Source organism: Pteropus medius, unplaced genomic scaffold (genome assembly GCF_902729225.1).
Source record: "Pteropus medius unplaced genomic scaffold, Ma_sr-lr_union100, whole genome shotgun sequence".
In the NCBI taxonomy this organism is placed as follows: Eukaryota; Metazoa; Chordata; class Mammalia; order Chiroptera; family Pteropodidae; genus Pteropus; species Pteropus medius.
Window position 1 is genome coordinate 10,376,060 of NW_024349519.1, and position 23,309 is coordinate 10,399,368.

At 36.0% G+C, this 23,309-nt stretch overlaps 1 protein-coding gene across 5 annotated transcripts in view; it reads left to right on the forward strand.

The window, feature by feature from the left end:
- The window catches only part of DENND5B (DENN domain containing 5B), a 137,410-nt gene that overhangs the window by 80,924 nt on the left and 33,177 nt on the right, over window positions 1-23,309 (forward strand). For 3 of the 5 annotated variants that reach the window (XM_039882372.1, XM_039882368.1, XM_039882369.1), the window contains 8 exons: window positions 982-1,169; window positions 6,005-6,541; window positions 9,208-9,439; window positions 11,205-11,291; window positions 13,204-13,354; window positions 17,226-17,319; window positions 21,407-21,538; window positions 22,804-22,956. In XM_039882372.1, the coding sequence (XP_039738306.1) occupies window positions 982-1,169; window positions 6,005-6,541; window positions 9,208-9,439; window positions 11,205-11,291; window positions 13,204-13,354; window positions 17,226-17,319; window positions 21,407-21,538; window positions 22,804-22,956 (1,574 nt within the window). The remainder of the gene's footprint in view (window positions 1-981; window positions 1,170-6,004; window positions 6,542-9,207; window positions 9,440-11,204; window positions 11,292-13,203; window positions 13,355-17,225; window positions 17,320-21,406; window positions 21,539-22,803; window positions 22,957-23,309) is intronic. The other 2 variants (XM_039882370.1, XM_039882371.1) reach the window with 1 other exon arrangement.

Here is a 23,309-nt window from a genome sequence, read left to right on the forward strand (position 1 = left end):
TTGCTACAGAAATATTAATGTGATTACAGGGTGGTGCCCTTAATATTTCATTTATATGGTATATGCACAATATTATTATTTTTTAATTTAAAAAATCTGAATTCTGAAACACATCTGCCTCCAAGGAATTATAGACATATGTATAGAGCATCAATGGCAGAGTGGTTTAAGAGGGTACTTTATTTGTAAGTATGTGAGGTGATGAATATTAACTTATTGCAGTAATCATGTTGCAATACATACATGTATCAGATCATCATGTTGTACACATGAAACTAGTACAGTGTTATGTATCAATTATATCAATAAAACGGGTGGGAGGGCCCTTTAATATTATAGATAGTTTTTAGTTTTGATAAATTAGTTCATGTAAACAAAACAATTTTTTTTAAAAAAACTTAATTTTCTGCTAACTTTCACTTTATTCCTAGATTTAATAATTCTATAGTTGGGGGTTAAATATAGGAAGTGTAACTATGAATGTGTATATCTATTGATTTCTTGTACCAACAAAATGAAGGCTAACATAATCAGGATAACTATTGATTATAGCCATGATCATAGATACGAGGAAAAAAAGAGCCTCTGAATTGGAGATTGTATAGCTATGTCTATATACAAAAAATGATCAGTAATGATATTCTTGTACATTTTTAAGGGGAGAAGTGCCAAGAGCAATTTTATTAGTTCTTGTTTCCTCCACATTTTAACGGACTGTAAATTCACATACCAGTGATTTCAGAAGCAATGAATATGATGATGTTTCCCACCTACCCAGGGAACCTTAAAACCATTCAAGTCAAACTATTTCACTCTTTAATTAAAGTGGGATGGAACTGATCTAGTTTCTGAATGGTCCTAAAGAATGATTTTATTTATTAACACAAGGGTGTTTTTCTGGAAATTGATATTTTCAAACTTAATGCAGTGATTATGTTTTTACTTGGAATCTTCTCCTCCGTTTTTCCTTATTCTGTGCAGATTATCAACGCCTGATGACTGTGGCAGAAGGCATCACCACACTCTTGTTCCCATTTCAATGGCAGCATGTTTATGTGCCCATCCTCCCTGCATCTCTGCTACATTTTCTTGATGCTCCTGTCCCTTATCTGATGGGCCTTCAGTCAAAAGAAGGAACTGATCGTTCTAAACTAGAACTTCCTCAAGAGGTAAAACTTATAATGAATGATGAAGCATTTGCTGTTTATTGATTCAGTTCAAGGCTACTTCCATTATGTAGCATTGTCTTTGTCCAAACTGTGTCTCTGACTGTTCTGAATCTCCCAAGTAGGTCTGGCGCAGAGCCTGAGCCATAGAATGCAGATCCTGACTCCTGGTTACTGTGGCATAGTCATTAATTAAATATGGTTCAAAACAGACAGTGGCACATTTTCACAGCTCTAAATTTGTGAAGATGTAAACAATAGTAGTAGTATCTAGTTGCTTTATTATTCTAATAGCATTTCTTTTCCCCATTCATGTTATAAATTTTGTTTTTAAACGATACTGCCCAGTTTTAACATCCTTTAAAATCATTGCATTAATTGAGGTGAATTTGATTCTTGACCTCCATCGAATGAAAAGTAACATCTTTCAGCAAGCTAGGGATAATGGAAATATCAAATACTTTAGTATTCTTTGTTTTCAGACCTAAGGCTAGTTACCCACTTTTTCTAAATGGCACCTTGTCTAGGTGGTTGAGACAAAAATTTTAACCCCTAGCTTTTAGGCCACCTTAAAGTTACTATGCTTTCCATGTGTTATATTTTCAAAAGTCTAAAAAGAAAATAAACAGGAATTCTTGAAAGCATTCGAGTCTAATTCTGAGCTGTTGTTAATGATATTCAGAATTGCAGTGTAAAACGCTTGAAATGAAATATCGATGAGAGTGCCATGGCCTATTAAAAAACATAAAATAGTTAATTACATTATATTATTAGCTATTAGCACCTTTCTTAATAAAATCTTTCATGCTGTGCTTCACTTTTTTTCTTATTTCCCATAGAGATTCTCATTTTAATAAGTGAATTTAAAATAACACACTAAGCCACAGCCATTATACCCAGTAATGATTCCTGTAATCATCCATTGCTTACTTTATTCTAATGAATGTTTCTCTACCAAAATTAACATTTTTGTTCAGAGGAAAATAGCTTGATTCCGATCATATAAAATAAACATGCAAACCGTCTTGCTCTTTTAGAGTTCTCTGCTTTGGCCTCCCTATTATATCCATTACCTGAGCTCTCTTATTTTCTCTTTTATTGATTTAATCTAAGTATCTTGTTGGTTCAGAGAAGTTGATTCTTTAAATAAATTTTCAAGGAAAAAGAAACAGACTAGTCAAATGCATTTTCTTCTAAAGACTTAGTGACATGTTTCAGTTTCTTGAGTATCTGACCTATTTGTTAATGTTAATCAAATGATATTTTATAAGATCATTTGTATAGCTGTATAAATATTATCTTTCCATTTTTGTATGAGTAATAATTGTTGAGAATTTTTAAATACTACCTTGATGTATTTCTAGTTAGGAAATTTTTCTGTCTCTGACTCTAAAGATAAACTTAATAATTCTTACAATAATATCTGTGATTCTCATTTTTCGCTCACTAATTCACCACTATTTAATAAACATACATACTCGTCTATTTATAGAGTAGAATAACATGAAATAACCTGAATCAGCTGTCAAAATAGCAGTGATTCTGTATAGAAAGTATAAATTAGTACATGACTGTTTTAGAAGATATGTTAACTGTCTATCTTTGCTTTTGTATCATTTTACCATGAGGTGAAATAATCTACTTCACATAATTTGGGGGAGGAAGTAGGTATAAAAATAGCCTTTAAAAGTGATTTAAATACACTCACTAGTAATACTCATCACCCCCCTTTGTTCCCTGAAAACTGTAAAATAAAATAATAGCTAAAAATAATGACAGGGCTTCCTAGAATAGTTGTGAAAATGATGTTTACGAAATGATTATTTTAAGAAGGTACAATTTTAGTCGGTAGCTAACTAATGTAACTACATAGACTTATAATTAACCACCCACTCACTTTCCCCACGATTCCAAAATGATAGGCACAGGTAGCCATTTGTTGTATTATTTCTTGGCAGGGGGTGGTGAGGGAGTGGGGGAATGATGGTGGAAGGATGTAGCACCAAAGATTAATTGCATAGAATGGTGCCTCACTTTCTACCATTCTTACTCATCTTTATAGTAAATGGTGGACAAAAAATCAAGAGACAACTGAAGTGGAATTGCTTTGGCCACTTTGTTTTCGCTATATCTTGCCTTGAGATTCTATGGGGATGTTTTAAATGTTATCCTCTGGCTTCCCTTATGCCAGCTTAAACTTCAGCCTTTGAGAAACCAGATCCCTTACTTAGCATGGAGAGAGCTGCCCTGGCCTCACATTTCCTCCTCCTGCCTACATTTTTGGGGTCCACAAAATGACCATCTCCTTGAGCCTTATTCTTTCATTCAGCAAATAGTCGTCTCATATATTACTAGTGTAGGGTACATTGGAAGACATCAAGATAAGTAAGAGGTGATTTCTACTTTCTAAAATAAGTCATTTATCAATATCAACACAGGCTGAAAATATATTTTAGTAAGAGGAATGAATGAACTTAGAAGATAAACAGAGGAAATCAAAATGCCTTTAGGACAGGGTCATAAGAATGTTTCATGGCAGAAGAGATAATTAAGCTTCAAGTCTTTTCTTTCTTTTGTGGGAATGTTTGTTGTTTTTCATTGAAAGTAATTACAAATCGTGAAGGCTTCTGGGCATTGTCAGTCAGTAAAATTATAGAAATATTTAGTTCTAAAACAATATAAGATTGAGATGGCAAGTATATTTTTTGTTGTGTACTAATACTTATTGAGCTCTTCTTGTAGAATTATTTTAATTTAATGGTATTATAAGTGAGAATGGCATCAGAATACTCTGTTGTATGGAGTCCATATATGTTTTAGAAAATGACTTTTTGGCTTTTATTCAATAAATTTTTATAACACAAATTCACATTTCCTATTTCTACTTTGTGATAATCAAAGCCCCAGCTTGGGCCTTTCTCAGCAGACATAGGCGGGTATGAGAGGCTTGTGTGAACATGAAGACAGGCCAGGAGCTGTGGTGCTGGAACACCCACCTTGCCACACACTTTCAGCTCAACAGTGATTACATGAGTATAACAAGCTTTAAAATTTCCCCAAATGTATCATTTTTTCTTTTCATAGGAGAAGGCGGGGGCTAGAAAAGGATAGCAGGAAGGCATTACTGAAGGAGACAGTACAAAATGTAAGTGGTGGGAGGTTGCTGTTTAACATTTAGATTAGCAAATTAGTGGATTTTTTTCTTTCATTTTTAAAGATATTGAATCATCTATTTGAGTTCTGGTAACCTACTTTCTCCCTTTAAGCTTTTTAGTATATCCTGCTTTGTACCGACTGTAGGAATATAAAGATGTGGATTTAAAGAAAGCTGTAGGCAGTACTACTGTCTTCGGTATGATGTGACTTCCGCTCTTTGTTTATGAAAAACTATTGACATTGAAGATGAGGAAAAATGCATTAAAAACTCCCACCAGGCTCTTGAGGATACATACCTGGGACAGGTGTCCAGAAGTCACCTACCTTCTTGGGCCTCAGTTTCTTCATCTGCAGAATTAAATGGGTTGGATTCAAAGGTTACTTCAGATTTGAAGAAATCGTTGTTGATTCTCTGTTTTTGTATGGAAGAATATCTTGAGTTTTTATTGAGCTTGACTTGGAACTTTGCTACACTTCTTGCTTTCAGTATCTAACATGCAGAGAAGGGATCAAAAGAGAGAAAGAGAGATACAACTGTTTTCTCCCCTCTTTTCACCTTACCATGACATTCCAAATCAGAGGACAGTGTGGATTCTCTCCTTGCTGATGGAGGTGTAGCGGGGGTGGATGGGGAAACATGAGGTAAAGCTTCCTATTCTGTTTGTTGACTCCCACCCCGTGCCCTGTGTTCAGGCCCTGAGGTAGCCAGGATCAGTTTTACGTGATGGGCTTCACTTTTGCATCCCCCTCCCACCTACCTACCCAGGAGCAGAGTTTTCCTTTACACTGACAACCCAGTTCTGATGAAGAGGGTCTGAACAGTAAAAGTAAAATACTGTTTTGGAGTCTACTATAATCAAATACCTGAGGGATAATCAGAATTTTATGCAGGTACTGGGCCCTCGAATTTTCCTATCTAACTTGAAGAATATTTAAAAGTCTTTTTATTCAAAATCTAGAGTATAAGCAAACTCAAAAAAAACACTTCCTTTGATTTCTATCTCTTCTTTTCCTCAACTCAAAACTATCTCCTGAGTCAACTCTTAATTATCCAAGGGTTAATCGTTTATATTTCTGCGAGGACCACCTCTACCACCTTTATGTTCCTCCTGCTGTTTGTCTAATGACTTCGGAAATGGTTTTGTTGTCCAAGAGGTTGAAGCTAATTTTGGATAAAGTGAAAATTTATGGATTTTCTGTGAAGTGGATTGCTCTTCGCCATTTTCATCCCATTTGGGGGGTACTACAGCTGCTAAGTTTTAGCAATTATTGTTAATTCTAAATTGCAACTTAAATTAGAGCAGTGGAGTGGCATAGAAAGTTTAAGCTCATTCAGTGAGAATTGTACCCAGTGCCTTCAGTTTGTAAGGTCCTATCAGTCTGTGCACCTTTACCCATATGGGAATGCTTAATGGATGCCGTATATTACAGAATCATGCCCTGACTATAATAAAATGATGAGACACAGAGAAAATTACATATTTGTATTAAATATGGCATAAAATACTCACATGGGGGAAATGCTAGCAATAGAGATTTATTTTTAAAGAATAAATTCTTAACCTTGAGAAGGTTTGCATAAGAGACAGCATAATCTATGATTTTGTTTCTAATACCAAGAATATTTTAGAACATAAAATGCCTTTATTTTAAAACCTTTATATTTCTTTTTTCTCTTTCAGGCTAATTTGTGTTTTGTGGATATTGACAACCATTTCATCGAGTTGCCTGAAGAATTTCCACAGTTCCCCAATAAAGTAGATTTTATCCAAGAACTCTCGGAAGTTCTTCTTCAATTTGGGATCCCTCCTGAAGGCAGTCTAGATTGCAGTGAGAGTGCCACCAAACTGAAGAATCTGGTTCTGAAAGACTTGGTGAACGACAAGAAGAATGGCAATGTCTCCACTAACAGCATCAGTATGTACGAGTTACTCAAGGGCAACGAAACCATAGCTCGCCTCCAGGCTCTGGCCAAGCGGACCGGTGTGACTGTGGAAAAAATGGACCTCTCTGCCTCTCTGGGTGAAAAAGAAAAGGATTTGAAACTGCATTGTGAAGAGGCAGAACTGAGAGACTACCAGCTCAACGTACAGCTCCGAGAGGTCTTTGCTAACCGCTTTACACAGATGTTTGCAGACTACGAGGCGTTTGTAATTCAGACTGCCCAAGACATGGAGTCCTGGCTGACCAACCGGGAGCAGATGCAGAACTTCGACAAAGTAAAAAGAACCATAGTTTCCTTTTCTATGGTTCTTAGTGGTCTGTGTCACTTGGTTTTGTTAACTTCTTTTTAAACACTGATATTTCCTCTCTCCTTTTCCATTAATAACTTTTCTTTACCAGTATTTTACACTAGATATAATGATTTCATAGGAAAGCAAATCACATCATCCAGCTGGTCATTTGAATTGTGTATTAAATTGCCTTTAATCTTATTTTAAATTTTTCTATATGTTGAAAATTCTTGAATTATAGGAACTGAAATCTCATAGTTTTTTCAAATCTGTTAATACTATCTGACCTAAGAGTTTCATGTACTCTTAGTGAAGGATGAAGTCTAGTTAAATAAGTACTATTCCTTTTCTAATAAATGCTTATTTTTATATTTTTGTCTTCAACCTATAATGAAGTCACAAGTTGTCCATGTAAAGGTAACAAACAGTTTAGTTTCAGAAGCCACATTTTTATCTCATTCTAGGATCAAAAGAGAGAGAGAGTGAGTAAGTTAAGTTTCATGACTGTAGGTCTAAGGCTCTGTTCCACTTTGGGGGAAGAGGTGACAGAAAATAGCACCAACTTTCAGTTGTCTGACTGATGTTGACACTTCTTTCTAAGGTTTACAATAGAATATTCTTCTGCTAGTTTTTCTTGACATACCTACTAGATTTTTTTCCCCCAAGACAAAAGCACTTAGGGATGGGCATTAACTCTTTCAAGTCACCAGGGTATAGTTCAGTCCTCTGCCTCTGTGGTTGCTGAGGCATGATATTACTATCAGAATGAATTACGACACTTTTCACTAAATGGTATCTTTATGTCATGAAAGATCTCTCAAAGGGGCTTGTACATTTTAAGAGGCTAATCCACTGTCTTGGAGCATCTGGCAAATAAATATTAATTAAAAAATTCTGTAAAGGTGGGTAGTATAAAAGATTATTTTCTGATTTCATCAGATTTTTTTTCAGACGGAGAATATAAACCGTATTGAACAGTTAAGTTCCAGTACACTTTATGTTTGAGAAAACTTCTTTAATAAATTAAGAATCCTTCTTTTCTCCAAATGTATGCCTGCTCTTAAGTTCCTTCTCATTAAGCTTAACTATTTTTCCACATTTTTTCCTATCCAGCTCAGAACCTCTCTGTGTGCACTCTTGATTTATCCTTGGGGCAATTCAAATTCTTATCTAAATTGAGCACTGGTACTTTCTTCCTTCCTAATCTTTATGTAGCTTCAAACTATAAATGGAATCTTTTTATAGAACCCCTAGAGAAATGAAAGTTTCATGTTGGAATCCAGAAGGCTTGTAATCATCTCATTTTTCACTAGGAAGATTTACAGGACTATCACATAGTAGTCTGGTAAGCCAAGTCTTTGCTGACCCTAAATGTTGTTGTCTATGAGGGTCTGAATATCAAAAGCCAGACATTTTGCCCATTTAGGAAAAACTTTTCGCTCTATAAAAAGAAAACTTGATGTTTGTCTGTAAAATACCCCTTGAAGAGGTGAACTGATTTCTAGAGACTCTTGTGACTCTTTCTCTGCCTATTTGGATTTATGTAAATACATCTGAACTGCAGAGGCACTTAAATTGAGTAAGTGGTTTCCGTAAGGAAGTTTTTAAAAGGCTTCCAAAATTTCAGAATGAAAAATAAATATGCTAGGAAGAATGTAATGAGTATTAGGGAGAGTAACCTTATGTCACAACTTACCCTTCCACCTTTTCCATTCTATCTTCTGCCATACTGCATCTGCTCTAAAGAATGAAAAGTCAAACTAACCCAGCAGCTGAAATAGTAATTCACTTCCAGATTTCAGCTAGTACCAAACCGGGACTAGAATTCCTACATACGCATAGACCTGAAGAACTGCAGAAAACCAAAGAACATTTTGAATTAAAAACTTACTGCAATTTACTGAACCACTCCATCCATGCAGGAGACAAGCTGGTAGTTAGCAGGAACGTATGGCCTGTTGAACACATTTTCCAAAGCTTTGGCTTGCTTCAGATGGTTTTTTAAGCAATGCTGTTTTTAATTGTTAAGGCCCAGACTGTTCTGTCAGCACAGGTCTGGAAGGAGTTTGATCTTGAATTAACACTCATCCATCAGTGTCTATAACAGAGTTGGAGCCTAGAAAAACATCCATTTGAAGAAGAACAAAAAGATTGTACCCATAAACACAGACTCTATTGGTTTTATTTAACGTTATTACTTATGTGTATATCATCATATCAATTAATCACCTCACTGCCTTATGACTTGGAGGTATATTGCAAAGGCTAGGAATAGAGGGCAGAAGAAATTACAGCTCTTTGGGGATGGGGATCAAATTTAATGGTAAGTGAAGAAGATGATTGATGATCATGTAGCCACTGATTCACCATCTTTCACTAATGATGCTCTCTTTTCGACATAATGGCCATGAGGAGCAAAATGTAAATCAATTTTGAAAGGTACGATCAGTGATAAAGACCTAAGTGACCTAAGTTCCATGAATTTAGAAGAGAGGATGGAAAAATGAATTTTTAAGAATTTTTGAATTTCGGAGGTATCAGTTTTGTATAAGATTAAAAAAATGACCTTAGCAAGAAATAATTTTTGGATTTATCATATAGTATTGAGATGGTCTCTTTGCACTAATAATTTTTTAATTATCTCATTACAGGCTTCCTTTCTGTCTGACCAGCCTGAGCCATACCTGCCATTTCTCTCACGCTTCATTGAAACACAGATGTTTGCCACCTTTATTGATAATAAAATTATGTCTCAGTGGGAGGAGAAAGATTCTTTGCTTCGGGTCTTTGACTCTCGGATTGAGAAGATAAGACTGTATAATGTAAGGGCACCCACTTTGAGGACATCTATATATCAGAAATGCAGCACTTTAAAAGAAGCAGGTACATTTGCTATCCCTTTTAAAATTAACTTAAAATCCACCATTATTTGTTTTCATATGTTATTGGTCTTATAAACCACAAAATTAATTTTTAGTTTTAGACTTCATGGTTAATCTTTGTACTATATTAAGAGGTGCTTTCGTTAGTTGTATTTTCTTGTTTCCGAGTTCACGTCCATCCATTCCTACTTGATGTTTCTCTTCTCTTAGAAAAAGCAATAACAAATTGAATGAAGTAAAACCACAAAGTTGCTATGGTTTTGGTCTTATTCTATCTTGCTGCTTATGTTGCCATTTTACTTCTCACTTCTTTTCTCTTTATCCAGGAAAACGTAAGTGTTAATTTAAAATAGTAAATCTGAGATGCTACATAACTAAAACAGTCTGTTTATTTTAGTGGTGCCATTAATTATAATAGCTTCATTTATTGAAATTAAATCTCCAGATTCTTGTATTCAAATTAGAGGTTTCCCAAATCAGACACTAGTTTTTCTCTCAAAGAGAATTATGAGTCTTGGCTAGTCCTGTCTAGCGGTGTAATATAGGCCACTAAAAAAATCATATTAATAGTCAACGTTTACTGAGTATTACTATGTAATGGGCACTATATCAGCTATTTTACATGTCTTCTTGCACTTGATCCTAATGCTGAGGCAGGTAGAGGCACATTTACTTTTGTTGTATAACTGTCCTCATTTTACAGTTGAGAAAATTGAGTAAGTAACTTGTTTTGCATAGCTAGTGATCGGTGAAGTCATGATTTGAACCCGGTTTGATTGATTCTCGACCCTGAAGCCATACTACCATGTTAGCTGTTCATTCAATAAAGAAACGTGTAAAATGTACCAATCCACACGATTTTATACATTTATACCTGGTTCGCCAGATAAACTGATATTTATCACCTGAGTGCCCCCTTCTTTTATACATTTTCGTTCAAACATAGGAGCTATTTGGAAGCCGTTTTTCCTCTGGAGAAAAAGGAGACAGCAAATGTGGGGTTTCTTTGCTCTGCCTTTGTTGCTTGTCTTTCTCGCTTATTTAAATAGATCAAAGTCACAGGTCTTGTGAAGCTGTAGTTGAAGCATATTTAAGGAAAGAAGTATGTAAATGATGTCTTTTATGTAGCTTTAGCAGTCTCTCTGATAACTCTCTGGAACATCATCCTACTATATTCTCACTTAAGAGAGTAGATCCTTGGAGCCCTTCAGGAAGTGGCAGTTAGTTCTGTTTCTGGAAATTGAGGGAGTAGAATGAATGAAATTGTCTGTGCCTGCTCAGAGAGTAGTGTGACTTTTAGTGCTTAAACGGCCATATGAATAGCATAATGCTGATTTCCTTCCTCTCTTCCTGACAGGGTTTTTTTTTTTTTAATGGAGCTAAGCACCAATTATTTTGTGTGCTTCCAGAAAATCTTTTCAATTAAAATAGATTTTCTCTCAGCCTCTCAAAGAGTTTGATACTCCCACTATCTTGACAGAAATTATATAATACTCTTGAAAATGTACCATTACAGATTTAACATATATGAAAATGAGATTCAGCCAAAGCAGTAGTCTCCCAGGAACTTAAATTTATCAAAGACTTTTCAAAAAAGTTAGAGGAGGCAGCTGGCCGTGACTATGTCAATCTCTCAAAGAGGGTGCAGTTATTTCTTTTATCGGGTTGGGATTTTGTTGTCAACATTGGATTTTTTATTGTGTAACTTTTGTTGTTTTGCTTTTGTTTTTGTTTTTCCTGTAACTAAAAAGAATTTTGATTTGCAGGTGAACTCTTTAGGCAGAGGCTATCTGCTGTTGACATTGTGGCACCAGAACCTCATGATTTCTGTGCAGAAAGGCAACAAGTTGATAGTAATGCAGAGTTTTCTTTTTCCTTACCAATCACAGAAAATAATATTGGCACAAACCCTTGAAAGTATAACCACAGGCCCATGACTTCTCAAAGCAGGCATTTAATCATTTCTGAATGTTCAGTATTCACTTGTGATGTAATCATAGAAAAGTAAAATTGCATTGTGTCCCCTCTGGCAGTCTTAAATGTAAACCCAAGAATAATTTATTGTGAATTACGATTTTTATTTTTAAAAAGCTTCCTAACTAAAGGAGAGCAAGTCAGTATTAGATGGATTCCCCTGTCATTTTAAATCCAGTGGAAAAACTGAAGCTACTTTTCCTTTTTTCCTTTCATAAAACAGAGGCACTCATTGGCAGAGACAGAATTTTGTTGTATTTCATGGAACATAAAATTGGCAGGAACTTCAGAAAATTCCATGCTATAAATCTAAGCATTGTGTTGCCTAAACCATCTGTTAATTGTGTTTTACAAATATTAGAAAGCATTGAGAGTATAGATTGGGTTGTAGAGAACCAGGGGGCATCCTTGAAAATTAAATATCATTTCACATTAAAACATGGCATCCTTTTGCCCAGCATAGAATGTATGGATTATATTTCAAGAGAAGTTACAAGTTACTCTTTAAAAACAAAATTAAATTCAAAAAAGTTTTGGATAAATTTTTATGGGTTATGAATAAAAATTAGGGAAGTTTAAAGTAGATATTTAACATTAAGTCATAGAGGGTAATAGTGGCTTCTGCAGTGCTTACCTTAATACCATCATCAGACACAAACAGCTGTCTCAGGTGAAGCACTGAGCTCTCGTAACATGGTATTAAGCATGTTCTCTTGATAAGAGTAGTATGTTTCATGGACGGATCCCTCCGCACCCCCCCCACCCCAAATATTTTTTAGACTTTGTATAGGGAATAACAAGCAGTATTCAATCCGTTGGTATAAAAGGGGCAAAATAAATTGATTCTATGAAATAGTTATAAAAATACTTTTTTACTTCTCTCAAATCCTAAGATTAGCATTTCCCACAGTGTGTTCTATTTATCACACAACCACAATCACTTGTTCTCCTGTTTTAGTAATATGTAGGCAACAGATTAGAGACATAGTCTTGATTCTCAAATATTACATTTCTTCTCTAAAATTCAGTTGATAAAAACATTTAAGATTTTTTACCAGAGACATAGTTTACTGTTGCTTGGATTTTTGAGACATCCTCCTAACTTTAAGTGGTTTAAAAATAGATAATTCCTATCATTAACTTTGCCCTGTTTTATTCTTCAGAAGGTCAGTTTCTTATCCTCTGGACATTTTCTAAATGCCTGCTTATTTTATTTTTCTCTGCATCTAATTTTCCTCTTGATCTAATAAACACTACTAAGTAACTCCTATTAATGAGAATGTGACTGTTACTAAAAGTAATAAACTTCACACAGTTCCTTGTTTCTGCAAATGGAACTACAAATATTTAATGGGTCTTTCTACAAAGAAGTAAAGTAATAAAAGGCATCTGCTTGCTTTTTCCTTACCTTTACTTGGCTTTCAGGTCAAGGAAAATATTTTATTTGCCATCATTTTCTTTTATGTTGTACTTAGAACCATGTTTTCATTAAGAATATTGAATTTCCCACTTAAAGGAAACTATTTCAGTACCAAATTATAGATTTTTCAACCCCACTGCCCTGCTTTTGACAAAGGCGGAAATATCATGAAAATTAATTATCTAGTATTTACTATAAATTAACCTTTTTATACTTACATTATACTAATTTCTGAAGAGCTTTTGTAAAAATCTATTTCAGAATGTCAGAAAGACTGAGTTCCTTCCTTGTTGGTGCATGAGTAGAAGAAGCATTATTTTTTAAGGCTTAGCCATGAAATGTCTCTCATTTATTATAAATTTAATTTATAGCCCAGTCAATTGAGCAGCGGCTGACGAAAATGGATCATACTGCAATCCACCCACATCTACTTGATATGAAAATTGGTCAAGGCAAATATGAGCAAGGGTTCTTCCCAAAGTTACAGTCCGATGTCTTGGCAACAGGACCAACTAATAACAAGTAAGCACGTTCTTTACTTGAATGGTTGGTTGAAGAATGAATGAAGTGTGCAGTGCTCTGCAGTTCTAATTGAGTAATGCTTAGCCATTAAACATCTCATCAATCTGATTGCTTTATTCAAAGGCCAAATTAATCCATTTGAAATATGAATTGACACTCTGAGTATTTGACTTTTAATTCCATCATGTAAGAAAATTCAAAGATGAGAGATAATTTTTTTTTAGATAATGTGCCTTTGAGAATAGGTTCACTTTAAATGACCGTGTTTAAATATGGTGCTAATACTGTCTAATGGAATTAGAAAAGTTTTACTTTCATTATCTGTATTAGTTTCCTAGTAACAAAGTACTACAAACTCGGTGACTTAAACCAACAGAAATTTATTCCGTCACAGTTTTGGAGGCTAGAAATCCAAAGTCAAGGTGTTGGCAGGGCCATGCTCCCTCTGAGGCCTCTAGGGGAGGATCCTTCCTCGCCTCTTCCAGCTTCTGGTAGCCCCAGGCATTCCTTGGAATCTAGTAGCACAGCTCTGTCTTGTCTTCACATGGCTGTCATCTCTCTGTGTCTGTGTCCGCATTTCCCTCTTCTGGTAAGGACACCAGTCACGTTGGATTAGGGCTCACTCTAATAACCTTATTTTAACTTGATTATATCTGCAAAGCCCCTATTTCCAAATGAAGTCCCATTCACAGGTATTGGGGTTAAAACTTCAGCATTTCTTTTTGGGGAGACACAATTCATGTTTATAAAATATCCCGATTGTTTGAATCACTTTGATACAAGTAGGCTATTAATTTTAATAGTTTGATTTGCTTTTGGACAGCATTCGATTGCTCATTCATTCATTTGGCAAATATTTATGGAACCCCTATTATAACATGAGGCACTGTCCTGTTCACTGGAAGTCTAGCAATGAGCAGAACAACAGAAATCTCTGCTTTCAAGTAGGAGGAAGCAAACAATAAAGAAATTTAATATGTAAAAATAAGTAACCTGTCAGATAGTGATAAGATTGGTGATGAAAAATAAAGCAGAGAAGGTAAGTAGGGAGTGCTCAGGAGGGGAGGTTTCGATTTTAAAATCTTACTGGCATATTTTCTTGCTATTAATCTTATATATAAACTAGGGTTTCCCATTTCCACACAGAGCCCCAAGCATTACATTTTCAGGTTTACCAGAAAGAAAAAAGATCTCAAAACTAATCACAGGGTAAAGAGATTTATAGCCATGCCTATGTAAATAAATGATCAACTGTTAAAGAGAATGTAGTATGCTGCTTATAAGGCAAAAGCAAATAAGCAATCTTTAATGATTCAGGGAATCATTGGTAAAATTATGCTTTGTAAATGAAGTTAATAATGCAAAGAATGAATTACTTAACTAGACCAGGAATGTGCGGACTTCGTAGTAATTTTCTCAAGCAGGTGCTTATTTCTGTTTTGAAAATAAAATTAAATAGCGCATTTTGTCCCACAGAGTGTATAGTGAGATGCTAGTTATATTATGTAAGTCAATATTTATCCTTTTCTTTACCTAAAGCCTTTTACACTTTTCCCTGCCAAGGGAAATGTTCTCTCCTTTATATTCCACTTCCGAGGGCTATCACTAGATCTTTGCACATTTTTTTTCCCTGATATAAACCTGTTCCTTTTGAAAAAAACTATTAAGAAAGGCACCCTCCTTGGTACCATATTTATAATTATTCAATGTTCCTCTAGCAGACTGAAATGAGATGATTCAGAAGCTTGAAACCAAAGGCATGCATAAATTATTTTAAAAGAAACAAAAGAAGCAACATTCTCATTTTAAGCTTTTTGTAGATTGGATACTTTATTAATAAATTAAAAATAATAAATTATCAGTATGCAATATGACTTTTCCTGAATGGCAAAAATATAAATTCATTTTTTATATTGTGTATGACTCTGTGCTGTCAAGGATATATACTCAAGTAAATATTCCTAGAATAGTGCAATGAAAACATAGTCAAGACCTGGGAAATGAAAAAAAAATAGTTTGATATAAAATGTTCATTTGAAAATTTAGGATAGTGGAAAGTGATGGGGTAAACCCGCCCATAACATTTGGTGGTGTTTTTTCATTGCATGGATCTTGGTGTGTGTGCACATTCACATTTTTTTTTCTTTACAAAATTAGAATATTGTTTATACAGTGCTGTATCTTGCTTTTTCATTCATTATTATATCAGAAGCACTCTCCCATATTATTTTTAGAAACTTGATTTTTTTTTTTAATGATTCTATTTCATCGTATAGCACCTCTTACTGTTGAACACAGGTTGTTTTGAGCACATTTACTTAATTGTAAGTAACTGTTGGTTGTAAAATCTACTATTAACTCAAAAGCTTTTTGGAAAAATCATGCATTTAGCATATTTTTGGAGTGAAAGATACATCCTGATTTCAGGAACATTTAAAAGCCAAAATGAGTGTTGGAATAAAGGAAACAGAATTTGTTACTGCTTATATGCAGTGATGAAAATCTGTAAACGTAAATGTTAGACTGCATCTCTGATTATTTATTTAAAGTGTATTTATAGAAGGGGCAGGTGATGTAAAATACTGTGCCAATAAAATGGCTGACAGACATGATACGAGCCCTTAAAGAATTTATAATAGGATTTTATAGAATTATAGGGATAAGTAAGAATAACACACTGTGGTAGGTACTACAGTTGGAGATTACAAGAAAGGTAACTGATACAGATTTTGGTGAAACATGTCCTGTGTGCCATCTAAGCTATCTGAAAGATGAATAGAAGTTGGGAGAAAACTTTAGGGACAAAGTCTCAAAGGTGAGAGAGCTTATCCCATTAGAAACACTGAGGTAGTTGAAAATAGGTGGAGTTTTAAGGTAGAAGAGTGATCAGCTCTACTAAATGTATCAGAGAGTTTGAGAAAGCTAGTAATCGAATGAATAATAGCCATTGCATATGGCAGGTAGAGATATTAGTGGCTTCATCAAGAGCATTTCATGGGAAGAAGCTGATTCGAGATGAACTGAAGATCCAAAGGCAAATCAGTAGAGACTTTACGTCTAAATGTTTCTCTTTAAGCATTGCTACATGAGAAGAGTTAAGAAAGAGATTTAAACATAATTATAGAGGGTCAAGAGGGATACGCATGGTTTCTCTTAGTTCGAAGAGAAAAATTGGAGAGACAGCACAGGAGGTGACCGATGGAGCAGGCTGAAGAAGGCAAGAGAGAATTGGTCAGGGACACAGATGGAAGAAATAGTTTTGAGCTAAGGCCAGTGTATTTTATACTTAAGGATTAGAAGAAAGATAAGGTGTCTGTGTGTATGTATCATTAAATAAAGGACAAGAGGAAGGAGGCAAGGTAGGTTATCAGTTGAGTGAAGACACTTGAGGGTAAAGCGAAAGATGGAATAGTCTTTGACAAGATTGGAGGAGAGTTGATAAAGGGTAGGTGAAGTGGTTCATGGGTAGTCATGAGTGAAATAAAGAACTAATATCCAAGGATATAAGATAAGGGAAGTGAGAGGGTAATATTCATCCAGATTTTGGAGCTCTGTTGGACAGGTAAGATGGAAAGGAGGGGACATTACAGAGGACATACTATGTATTTTTTAACTTCAGTTTTAAAAAAGTATCGATTGTGCTGGTTGCACAGCATTGTGAATATACTACACACCATTAAATTACATGCATCAAACGGATGATTGTATGGTATTTAAATTATATCTCAAAAAAGCTGTTATATATTAAAAAAAAGAAAAATAAGTGTTGCCAGTCTTTTGTTTTGAACAGTTCATTCTTTCTATTTTAAAGGTAAGTGACCAGGTTTTGCGGGATTGGTGGTGTTCACCTACACCTTCTGTTTTTTTCCAGTCGCTGGGTAAGTCGGAGCGCCACTGCCCAGCGCAGGAAAGACCGCCTTCGGCAGCATTCTGAGCACGTTGGACTGGACAACGACCTGAGGGAGGTATGTGGGCTGCTTTCCTGGGGCGCCTCGTACAGGAGCCAGAACTAGGCTCACTCAGCCCAGCACATGTCATTGCATAGGTTATTTCCCATTCTTTTGAAAAAACAGGTTTAGTTGTATTCTAAAATAGTACTCCTTTTGTACTGCCTTATAGCAGAAAACACCCTTTCTCCCTCCCGCCCCCCATTTTTGTAATTTCAGAACATCTGAAATAAGGCTCTAAAACAAGTCTCCTTGTGTAGCACATGTACAAGGCTAAGTTTAAAATACACTTTTGGTCAATATGTCTCCTGTAGGGAAAAACATTTTCAGAAGTGTATACATTTCAAAGTTTCAAGCATAATTTAAACTTAGTAAGAAGAGAGATGTATTTGCCTGTGCTTCGTCCTTGGCTTGCTGACACCATTTTTAAATTTTTTTTTAAATTATTTTTAAATTAAGATCCTATGCTTTATTTGTACTACTTGAAATAAAATCATAATTATGTATTTGAATAATATTAAGTAAGTTGATTATTTCTTGTGATCAAAAGAAAAATCAGATCTGTTAACTATTTTCTAAACTCAAATGTGTAGAAATAAAGCACAAAGCATCATTCCAGATGTATACTGCTTTTTGTTGATGTGTTCATACATATATGATTTTAAACATTTTCTTAAGAACTGAAGCATAACATATCTAGTGCTTTTCTTTGTGTTATAGTATTTTCTTTCCCCTTCTTTTGCTGTGACTTTATCATATGCATGCTTGTTTTGCTTGTCTCTTTCTCCCATATCCTCTTCTTTTTTGCTTTTTCTGTCATTGGCACTTCTCCATCCTCTTAGCCTTCCGGGGAACTTTTGGTCTGTCAGAACTCCATGGCATTCTGGGAGTGGGATCAGGGTCCACCTCCTCCTGCACGACTTCCCAAAAAATCCTTCTCTGAGTGCTGCCTGGTATGTTCTTTGCCTGAAAGTGCTTTGCAGATGTTCTCGAACCTTGTCTTTGGTGTTCCTTGAATTATCCACATGCGTGAGTGCACATAGACTTAGAATGCCTCACATCACCCTGTGACGTGAACTCTCAGCCTCTCCATTTTGCTCTCCACCTCCAAGCGTGTTTGGTACCTTTTCGTGGTAGTGTGTGTTAGCACGAGTATGAGTAATTCTCTACCGTTGGCAGGTAAAACTAATTATTCAAATCTCTAATCCGTGGGATTTGGGGTGAGGGAGCAGATTTAGCAATTTATTTTTTTTTTTCCAAAAAGAAATAAATATTCAAACTCCCTTTGATTTAAGCATTTTGCAGAAGTGATTCCTTTTCAGTCAGCTTTTCTTCGGCTAGGTTTTTCCTCCACAGCATTTTAATTTACCCTTGTGGTCTATATTTTACGTGGTCAGAAAATCAGGTCATCAGTAGAATCTTAGTGCTAAGGGGAACACCTGAGGTCATCTTGTCCAACTGGACATGATTTACTAAAGTCTAAAACTTGTCCAAAGTTAAATGGACACACAAAGGCGGAGCTGGGCCTACAGCCCAGGACTCTTGACTTCCAGGCCAGTATTCTTCCCAGTCACCTTGCATACCAAGTGGCACTAAACAGCTACTTACCTGAGGGCAAGAGTAACTTTGGACTATTGGCCATATTTTTCCCATTATGACATATTAGCATAAATTAACTTTGAAATGGTCTTCTCTTCACAAGTCAATGCCAGTTAGAAGAACAGGATGTTTATTAGAAAATTAAGAGAGAGCCTGTACTAAAGAGCAGTTAGTTCAGAGTTTATTGACTGATAGGATATATTTTCACAGGTAGTTCCTAGTGGTTTGTTGCTTTTGGCTTTGACAAAAGAAGAGCATGGTAGAAATCTCAGAAGAAATCTGAGATAACTTCCCTTTGCAGTAAAATGGACTTTATTATAAAAATATTCCTTGCCAAAGGTTTCTCGTTCTCCATTTTCGTCTTAAAATACACCGTTTCCTCCAGCTGCCTCAGAGAATATCTCGTTTTTCTCATCACTCATTTACTGTAAAGGCACTGCTCTCTTTTTGCAATATGCAGAGGCAGCCTCACTGGCTATGAAGATGCCCGTGCCATCTTCTGTATCCTTTCTGTGCATGTCGATAGAATGTTGCTCATTCTATAGCTTCAGCAGACATGATCAAGAGACTTTACAGGTGGTTCACTGTTGGCTAATAACTGTCCCCGCCCCATAGGTGTAGTGCTGGGTGCTCAGTAAACATGGCCACTCAAAGGACAGCCACAATCTAGTTTGTTTATGATTATAAAATCGAACATAAACTTTTAAACAGTGCTTAATTTTTAATCCAACTATTGACTTTTAAAAATCTAATTATTCGTATATTTTGGAGAAAAAGAGAATGCTAGAGACTCCTTCCTACCCTCTTGCCTGATGATGCTACTCACTCCTTTTCTTCCTAAGCCAACTTTGATACTTAACTTTTCTTTAGGATTGAGCCTTTCTCTCGTTTCTCTCGTAGTCGTTCTCTCGCCATTTACCCAAGTCCCAGAGACAATAACTGAGGCTGGAAGAGAAACAGAACCCTTTTCACATTCACAAGTTAACATGTTTTTACCAACCTTTTATCTATGATTTGTAATATTCCAAATAACATTCATACAACCTGAAATAATAGGAAGTAAAGGTATTATTCTCACATAAGATCCCTGCCTTATGTATCTCAGATTGGTTTTTCTGAAACTTTTCATTTCCTGCTTTTATTTATTTGAAAATGAACCTTCAGAATGTTTCAGTAGACCTTGTTACACTTTATTTCCCTAGTGGTGGCAGTTGTCTCTCATTCTCAATTTTCCTTCTTTCTTTGACCCTCTAAAAAAGATTTAAAGCAGAAGTATACACAAGTGTTCAGGGAACTAAATGCTTGTAGAGTTGATTTGATTTTTAAATCTGTCCTTAAACTGATGGCACTGGAAAGGAAACCGATTGTTTTGTTAATGCAGCCTTTCATCAGGAGGGTTGGGAAGTCACAGGTAAACAAATAAGTGGAATCCCTAATCAGTGAGATTTTTTAAAAAATTTGTACCAGATTTAATGGATTATTTTTCTTCCAAAGGGGAAATATACTGAATGTACAAAACTAAGTTTTATTTAAAGAATGCAAAGGATTTTACACATCTTCACTTATAATTTCAAATTCACCCCTTAAGACAGTAAGATTTCACATATGTGTCTGTGGGAGGATGCACTGTCTTGCAATCTCTTCTCCCCAACAAACTGCTAGTTTTACTATATAATTTAGAGTAGTTATTTTCTAAATATGGTCCTAAGACACTGGGACTTTAGGAGGATTCTGCCTTGTGATCCTGATGCAAACATAAGATATCTGGAAGAGCTTTTGCAGGTGGCATAGAAAGAGACAGTAAGTGTCCTACCCTAATCACCGTAGTGATTTTTTTTTCCTGGAAATTCACTAACCAAAGCTCAAGAGCAGAGGACTGGATTTCTGTGCTCTGAGCCATCACTGTCTCTGAAAGTGATACCATGTTTCCACTTTCTCTTGAGTGTGGAAGAAGGCAAGGGAGGGATGTAGCAAACATGTCACAGAAAGCAAGATAGATACCTCCTGCATTTGGAGCACATGACTCCTGATTTTACTGTCCTGACTTGGATTAGAGCAAAGGGTTTAGGGAGCTCTGCGCAAGAGCTAGAAGTACGTTAAGCCTGTTAATCTGTAGGGAGAGGAGTGGAGGAAACCAGTGATCTGAAAGTCACTGGGTGTACCTGCAGAATCCTGATTTGTAATCCAAACACTCCAATTTTTTCATCCTAACCATGATCCTGACTAATCACAATGTTGGTTATTCCCAATAAAAAGACTAAACTACATGAACTTCCATCTCATTTTGAATGAGTTTCAACTTGATGGGGTTTCTTCTGTCACCCTCATTTTCATAGCAGTTAACAATTTGGGGGCGGGCACGAATGTCCTCTGCCTTTGGAGCACTAAAACTTGTATTGCTGCACTTATGCACATATGGTTTTGTTCCTGCACTTGTTTTTCTAAGGTTAAGTATGTCAGGAGAATATCTGATGTTTATGCATTAAAAATACTCTTTAATTTTTAGAAATATATGCAAGAGGCACGAAGTTTAGGAAAAAACCTGAGGCAACCCAAATTGTCAGACCTCTCTCCCGCAGTGATTGCACAAACCAACTGGAAATTTGTAGAAGGCTTATTAAAAGAATGTAGAATGAAGGTATGTATTATCAATGTGAGGAAACTGTGCATTTGTTTTTATTCGGTGTACGAGGCTCAGATGAACAGAGTCAACCCCCGTTTGAGCCTGTAGCTTCCCTGGAGGAAAACGTGTACTGGGGCCTAAACGTGTGCTTTTTACTGAGGTCAGGAACCTCTGTGGGTTCTCCATTGCCCACAGAATTAGTGCCAAGGGAGCACTGCACGGTATTTCTTTTTCAGCCATTGCTGTCATCCTCTCCAACATGAATAGATAGATATTAAGCCAGTCAGATGTTGTGTCAGGGATGTTGTCATCTTATGTGAAAAATGTGTGTCTGTATGTGCACCTGTGTAGAACCTTATCTGTGCCCATACTTCTGTGTGTATATCCCCATGAGGAAGAAGACCTTAGCTGTGTTGTAGGTTTCTCTGTATTACATACTAGTCTACTCTCTGATATCTGTGTTTAGTTTATCAGAGGTAGCAATACAAATTGAAAACCTCAGAACATCACTTTAGCCAATGCTTTCATTCACTGGACGATCATTTCTTGAGGACCTTCTCTGTGTATTCAATAAGTGCACTATTTTCAAAGACAGCACTGAATCAGGGACAAGATCCTGCATAAAGGACCTAGGTTCTCTCTCTCTTTACATTTTATAAGAGCAGCTAAGACTGCTGTAAATTAACTTACTTGAAACTGATTTCCATTTCCTTTCTATTTTTCTGGTGCATACTCATGAGCAGAGAAGAGAAAAAAAAACGGAAAAAAAGGAAGGGAAAAAATGAGGCCTGATTCACTCATAAAATAGAATTCTGAAAAAAATTTAGAGCTACTGGTTTGTATTGTGGTTTCTGCCTAAGTACAGTCAAAACTAAGTGCAAATATCTTTAGTATGCTAAGATGCGGGGCCGTGGGAGGCTAGTTATGGAAGGATGGGATTTCAGATTCTGACAGTACATTTTATAGGTCTGGTGTAATTCCCAGAATTACTCAAGTTAGCAGTCTGAAAATTGTCATACATAAACATTTACATGGGGATACTTTGAAACAGCATCGTTATCTCTCGTTAGTGACCCTCTTTCTAACGAAATAGTAAAAGTGTACCTAATATTACTCAAGTTAGTTGACCACAGAGATTAAGACACTATTCCCAGGGTGATTAAAAATCTGCAATTAGAAATATAATGAGGGGAACCCAGGTCTCTTGATCCAGTAATAGTCATGTTGGATTTTAGTTTTACTGCTGGGATAACACTTGTGACCACACGTGACGTTTTCAGACAAAACGCATGTTGGTGGAGAAGATGGGCCACGAAGCAGTGGAGCTGGGCCATGGAGAAGCAAACATAACCGGCTTGGAGGAGAACACCTTGATCGCCAGCCTCTGCGACCTTCTGGAAAGGATATGGAGCCACGGCTTGCAGGTCAAGCAGGTAACAGTCCCAGGATGCCCAGATGACACGGCCAATGAGGAGCCCTGTTAGGAAATGTAACAAGGAGGAAAAGACATCATAAAAATTAAAGGATGGTCCTTTGTCACAGGATGACCGAAATGTGCCACAAGTGTTTTAATTCTAGAAAAAGAAAGTATAACCCATGATTAGGAGGTGGTTTGGGGTTCTTTCCTGGTAAACAGGAAAGGATGAAACAGCACATTCACTTGTAGAGGCCATATCCTCTGTAAATTCCATTAAGTGTCTACTTCTGTCACTGTACGGGGGAAAAAAATCAGCCAGAATGAACAGTTCTTTACCATTTTAAGTTACTAGTAATTAGAGGTGGGAAA